The sequence below is a fragment of the Populus euphratica genome, unplaced genomic scaffold (assembly GCF_000495115.2).
Source record: "Populus euphratica unplaced genomic scaffold, PopEup_1.0 scaffold11.1, whole genome shotgun sequence".
Lineage (NCBI taxonomy): Eukaryota > Viridiplantae > Streptophyta > Magnoliopsida > Malpighiales > Salicaceae > Populus > Populus euphratica.
In genome coordinates, this window is record NW_011499878.1 from 81,594 (window position 1) to 88,748 (window position 7,155).

A 7,155-nucleotide genomic window follows, 5' to 3' on the forward strand; every position below is an offset into this window, starting at 1 on the left:
AACCATTTCAGTATTACTAAACAGTCTCAAATTAGCCTGTTTGGTCTACCCTTCCGTGACTAAACAGTCTCAACAAAAAATACTAAAGGGTAACTCTTGATTGATATGTTATGTCATGATTATTGCATATATAATGTCGGCGAGAAAATTGTTGTTGCTTTATCAAAAAAATATTTTAATTAAAAAAATTATGTATATAAAAGGTTTTCGTAAACTTTAGAAGAACCAAACAAAGGGCACAAAATAGCATGTCGGGTAGAATTGATCCAGCTGTGTGGGCATGTAGTTGCCAAAATGGCAGGAATTTTTTATTTCTCTTGTAGATTTTTGTCTTGTTTTGTTTTGTTAGGCTGAAATCTCCACCTTTTTGGGCACGTACTTGCCTAAATGGCAGGCATTCTTTATTTTTTTTAGTAAATTTTTGTTTTGTTTTTCTTGTATCATCAGACGATAACTGAGTTCTTGAACGAATAAGTACAGAAAATTCACATACACCGTATGAACCCAGTTATGTTTAAGAGTTGATTATGTAGTTTTGGAACCTCACGTCATTTTTCTTTTCGACGCAGATGATAATTTCCATTCCTGAATTCTCTCAACTCAGTTGACTCTCATGGCAGAAACAAGAACAAATCAAATCACTAGATTATGGTTCCCTCGGTGTTTCTTAAAATCAAGCTAAAAAGAAAGAAAGAGCACACTTGTAGTGATCGGCCTGGATGTTACTGGGCTTCACGCAAGCCCAGTCTGCTGGCATGATCCTTCTTTCTGATTCCTCGCACTTGCCCACCTCTCTGTTTCAACTTTATCAAAAAAACTAAGCAATAAACCTCTCAAATTAGGTCATCTGGGCCTAGCATTGTTCGTTTGTTAGCCACATTAGAGACTACTAGAAGTCCAGCGAACCGCTTCATCTCAATCTAATAATCAATGAAGTCAATTAAAAGCTATATAAGAAAGGACTGTGATTGTTGAAATTCAAATTATTGGAATTTAAATAAAAACAATCAGCTGAGTGTTTGATTATGAGCAATATAATCATTTGGATAAGAAAATAAGTAAATATAAAAAACCTGGCATGACTACCAGCATTTGGTAACAATGAGGAGATGGAATGATGCTCTAGAATGATATACTACTAACGTTTATGATTAACAATTCCACAATGACAAATAATATTTACTCCAATTGTTCTATAGTTTAATTATTTTTACATTTACTCTTCATGATTTTGTTAAATTAGCAATTTATATTTTAAATCATCATATAATTTAACCTATTTTTCAAATTAAAGATGAAAACTGTAATTTTTAAAAACACAAAAATATTTACCTTTTATTTTCTGGATTAAAAAACAAACAAATAACCAGATAGGGCCATCATTTCTCTGGATCCCCGTAATTCCTTGGATGGGAATTTCTATACCAGTGCTGTGAAAGTCAAGCGGGTACTCAAATTGATGCGAGTATTGTGGTAGCTTTTACTTAAACAGCAAATTGATGATTTCGTGTTCCTGAATGGTTTTGATATGAAGATATTTTTTTTTTTAAAAAAAAACTATTTGAATGTATTTTCAAACAATAAATACTTATAAACACACTTACAGCACAGTAGCAAACACCAGCTTCACACCCACACTGCCTCCAGGTGATAGAAATTTTATTACGCGTATATCGCGAATCACCAAACACGGGAAATGGAGGAACGGAAACTGCTTCCCCTACCCGATGTCTTCTCCTGGCCCCAACCAGACTGCTCGAAGCGGATTAAATTATAGTAATCAAATTGATTAAACTAACAGCATTTGATTGATCCATTGACTCGACTTAGACAAAAAGAAACAAAAACCTGTTTTTTTTTTTTTAAAAAAAAAAGTGGAGATGCTCTGAGGGGAGGGGCAGCTCTACAGAGAACCATCAATCTTTCTATCTTGAAAAAAATCCACAGGTTGAGCTCTCCGCAGATACTATAATGCTTCTCTCCTAGTCAAAGGGGAGCACCTAGCCAGGGCATTTTCCTTTCAATAGAAATACAAGCAAACATCACGACAGCTAGAATTTCAGTATCTTAAGCACAACATAATTTGAATATAAAAACAGACAACGTCTTGTTCCACTTTTAAAGACAAGCTCCAAAATTTAAAAATACTAAATTACGAACTGGTAAACAAAAGGAGAGTCCATGAAAGAAACAACAGCTACTGCATACGCAAAATCTTCACTTGAGGGGAATAAACCTGGAAGAATGGGTGGCACCAATACCAGGTCTTCCATGCTTAACGGGCTTGTAGGAGATCGAGAACTCAGCTAAATAATGGCTTATCATTTCAGGCTTGATTTCAACTTGATTAAAGGTCTTGCCATTGTAAACACCAATGACACTACCGATCATTTCAGGTACTATAATCATGTTGCGAAGGTGAGTCCTAACTGGTTCTGGTTTCTCACCAGGTGGAGCCTCCCTTTTCTGTTCAGGATATCACCAAAAAATGCTTTAGAGAGCATCTATTTTGTTTAGCATGTCAACAAAGCTAATATACAAGAAAAAATGAGCAGAAACATCATAATATCATTTAGCGCAAAATAGTGACCGGGGAAGATAGAAGTGTCCAAACTACAACACCTGGTTGCATGACGAGGAAAACCAAAGAGTTCTTTGTTCTACAGAAAGCCTTTCAAACAAAAACAAGCATAACTAATAGACATCGATGTACAACACTTCCAAAGCATACCACCATTGATGATGTCACACTCAATGAGCATTGAAATTGGCAAAATAAGCACTGACGCTATGTTTGGGAGGGTAGAAAGTAGGGGACAAGTAGAGGGGATGAACATAATAGATAGAGAGTAATATCTCCTCATATTTGGATGGAATGAACATGAACGCAAAGAAAATATGGGGGGTGATTTAATTTATTGGAAAAACAGAGAGACAAAATCTCATCGGTAGAAGAATTAATTACACACCCTTGAACATATGGCACATAAACATTCATCTGAGGGTATATATGTAAAATCACATGATGGTTTATATGCTGTCTGGTAATGTTTCTCTACTCTCTCCTTAGGTTTGAAGACAAAAGAAATGTAGGACCATTCTCCTTATTTTAATTGACAATTCCAAACGGGAGAAAATCACATTCCCAAGCAGATTGTAAAAGAAGCATCAACAAACAAAACATGTACACCGTCTGCTCATGCTCAATCATGCAATAATCCCAAAGGACAATATCCACTGAATGATGCCTAAAATTGAGGCAAAACAGGAATCCATATTGACCATAACTTCAGAACAGACCAACTGCCTATTCTGTGAAGAAATTACTCCCCTAGACATCACATGAAAAGAGGCAGCAGCACCTTCCAAATGCTATTGTTATTTTTATGACACATCTAATCCATTGACAATAATTTCATCCATGATATAGGAAAACAGATCCCCACCAAAGTGTCCCTAGTGTCAAAATAATTATGGTTCTCCTGTCTTTAACCCCCTCCCACCCAGATGCTTGATTTGGTTCAGCCATTGATCAGGTGGTAATGTCCCATGGCAAGATCATTTTTTTGACCAGTCTGCTCTATCCTAATAAAATAAGAAATGTGATGCTGAATCTAAACTGACACCGTCATACTTAGACTAAGGAATCCGAGCGATGTGATGCAATCAACATCCGTACCTTAATAAAGGGAATTAAAGAACTCTATGGTGGTGCAAAAAGATTAAAGGCAAGTGCAATATTATTTTGATTAATTTTATAAGGAAAAACCAGTGAGAACAATTCCAAAAATAAATGAAAACAAATTTGAACCAAACAGCAGACTACAAGGATTGAAGAAACGTACAGCCTTGCGCAGTTTCTTGATAAGTGCCATTGGCTTCCTCTTCAAGCCCCTCTGAAACCTGACATCAAACCAACAATATGACAACTAGAAAAACAAATCACTCGGGCATGAAAAAAAAAACAAGAGTTAAATTTCCCTCTCGCTCACCTCCTGCGAGCACGCGCAGGAAAGAGCTTGACAAGCTCATCGGTAGACATGTCCAACAGAGCATCCAAATCAACTCCTCTAAAACTGAACTTCTTGAACGTTCTCTTCTTTGGCTGTCCTGCTGCAGCGACATCGGTCTCAACGTCCGCCTAAAATTCATCAGCATAGCAAAAAAAAAGAAGGAAAGTACATCAATTAGAGAAAAACTCGATGACAGTTCGAAGCCTTTGTTTGGTTCCCGGGATAATGATCGATAGTTTTTAGGAGTTCCAGCGCGTTTCGATCATTTTCCCGGGAAAATATCTAGTCGTGGCGGAGATTGAAGGACAGGCCTGGATTTGAGATCTTACCATGACTAAACCAGTAGATTGCAGAGACGGAAAAGGCCTTGCTCGTCTGCGGGTTAGAGTGGAGAGTGTTGAGGGGTGGCTAGGGTTTCGTCGTTATGATAGTCACTTTATATGGTACCAGAAAAGCCCGGGGACAGGACTTAATTGAAACGAGCCCCTGGACTTTTTAATGCTCGTATTGATGGTCCTATTATCTTACTAAACTACAATTCAATCCCTTATCTTACTAAACTACAAATCAATCCTTTAGTCATTCAAGTTGTTGTTCAACTTTCTCTTAATTTCTATATAATTTAATTTTAATTTTAAATTAAATAATAAATTAGATTAAGATATTTAAGATTAACATGTTAATTTGAGTTTAAAAATAATATTAAATAATTTCTTATAATTTAATTCTTTATAAAAAAATTTAATTCCTTTTACAAGGTAGCACTAGTATATGTACTTCTCTTTTTATTTGGATTTGAGGAAACGCTACTCTTCAAAAAATATATTTTATGGGTCTAGGTAAGTGAGTAAAATCCTGATTGTCTCGGGTTCTTATAAAAAATACATGTCCTAATTCAAACTCGACACTTGCTGTGCAGATCTCAAGTTCTTTGCCATTATACCACGCTTCTTGGGAACCTGTTATATGTACTTGTATATAACTACTAGATCACGCAATGTTATTTGTTAAACTTATCATTTATGATAATGGATTTTTAAATACAAAGCATAATTCATACTAGGAGGAGCTTGATAGTGCATTAATTATCCACCTTTCCATCGTATTTCTATGTTTTTTTCCCTATCAATTAGACACCTTGCCCTTATTCTCCTTCATTTTTTTTATTTTTTTACTTTAACTTTTTTTATATTGTTTTGACGTGATGATATCAAAATTAAATTTTAAAAAATAAAAATATTATTATTTTAATATATTTCAAATAAAAAATACTTTAAAAATCAATCAAAACTATAAGGCTTAACCCCCTCCCCTTTGCAGAATATTGTTCATTATAGCTCAGCTCGACATAGTTTCCATGCCTCGTGGTTTTGTTCTTGATAATCAACAGGCCCAAAATGCTTCTTATAAGGTTAGGTATCAACTATCTTAATATACCCTAACTTTGAACACTATTCTTTCGATTTGGGATGTTATAATCATCCATCTTAAAAATGAGTCGTCCTCGACTCTGATACCACGTGTAAGGTCTGGTCTACTCTCCCTTGTAGAATATTGTCCATTATAGCTCAGCGCAATTGGCTTTTAGCCTCGCGGTTTTATTCTCGATAGCCAACAAGCCCAAAACATGTCCTATAAGGTTAGGTACTAACTATTTTAATATGCTCTGATCCTAGACATTTTTCTTTTAACATAGAATTTTATAAGAAAAATCTCAAACTAGCCGATTTTGCTAAGCTTTCCATGGTTTCACTTGACTTTTATGATTTTGGTTGATTTTTCTTACTAGAAGTTATTGTTGGTGTTTTGGCTTTATATGACAATATGACATGTTAAAATTGCCTTTTGCATTGTAATGATGTGTATTTATTGCATTTACTTTATTCAATCTAGAAAATACCGGTTGAATTCTATAAAAATACCATTTTACCCCTTAATTTATACTTTTTGCTTTTATTATAAAGGAACAAAACATTATTACACTATAAAAGTAATTTGACTCCTTTTAAAAGTGATGAAAACCGATTGTTTTATCAAAATAGTTGAATTTGAACCAATAATGACATTCAATCATATTAAAATCATTTTTATTTTATTTAATTTCAACAATATCACCCAATTCTTGTCTTAACTCGATCAAATTGGATGAATAAAAATTTTCATCCTTGGGTGCCTTATGTGATCTTTTTAAAGTAATTTTTTGAAATAGAAAATTTATGAATCATAAAACTATATAAAATATAAGATAAACTCCAAATTCATAAATAAAATTATTTAAATTTATTGCAAACAAAAAAAAAATTGCATGCATTGCATGGAAAATTAAAATATTTTAAGAAATCTAAGTTTATTTTATTTTTAAAATAGTAGACAATCCATGTTAAAATTGGATCGAGGCACTGCCGGGTGAATCTTTCACCCACCCTTAATTTTGATCAAATCGAATGAAAATCCAACCTACTTTATTGGGTGATATTAAGTGTGTTTGGTATTATGGTAGTTTTTATAGTTGTGGTTTGAAAAATATTATTTTATAAAAAGTAGTTTTAGCCGAGGTTGATTTGGAAAAATACATGTTTGGTTAAAACTGTGGTTGAAATTAAGGTTGAATAAAAAATAGTTTAATATGTTTGGTAAAAAAATACTTTTCAAATTGAGATTATAAAAGAATTAATATATATATATATTTATATATATATTAATATTGATGGTTTTTTATTGAAATATTATTGATTTAACTACTATTATTACATCATAAAATAAACAGTACTTTATATAAAATATATTTTATTGTTACATTAAATTATGTGTAATTTCATAATGTATGAAATTTATCGAACAAGGTTTATAATTTTCATGATTTCCTGAGCATGTAACAACATCAGGTGAAATATTATTAAGAACAAAATTGAGATTGCGATTAAATTCTGTAAATGTTGCGTTATCATACTATCTCCTTCAAGTGTGATTATATAGCACCATTAAATCATGTTAAATATTAGTTTTTCAAATAAAATATAATACATGTAAAAAGAATTTGGATTGTTTTTTATTTTACTTGGTAATACCCGGGTCAATGTATTAAGTTTGGGTTAAACCTGGTTCGATTCATATGAGCTTGGCTAAACCCAGCCAATGACCT

The 7,155-nt window shown here is 33.2% G+C and overlaps 1 protein-coding gene across 1 annotated transcript; it reads right to left on the minus strand.

The window, feature by feature from the left end:
- Positions 1–2,030: 2,030 nt before the first annotated feature.
- Positions 2,031–4,453, minus strand: LOC105128672 (40S ribosomal protein S15). Its single transcript, XM_011030444.1, has 4 exons — positions 4,343–4,453; positions 3,993–4,141; positions 3,846–3,903; positions 2,031–2,466 (listed from the first exon to the last, which is right to left on the minus strand). The coding sequence occupies exons 1-4, from the start codon at positions 4,343–4,345 to the stop codon at positions 2,218–2,220; spliced, it is 459 nt and encodes a 152-aa protein (XP_011028746.1). The 5' UTR covers positions 4,346–4,453; the 3' UTR covers positions 2,031–2,217.
- Between the last annotated feature and the right edge of the window lie 2,702 nt (positions 4,454–7,155).

Coding starts and splice junctions, on each gene's coding strand:
- LOC105128672 (XM_011030444.1), bottom strand. Junction 3,904..3,992: donor CCTGCGCGTGCTCGCAGGAG/GTGAGCGAGAGG, acceptor GTTTGATGTCAG/GTTTCAGAGGGGCTTGAAGA. Junction 2,467..3,845: donor TCAAGAAACTGCGCAAGGCT/GTACGTTTCTTC, acceptor TATCCTGAACAG/AAAAGGGAGGCTCCACCTGG.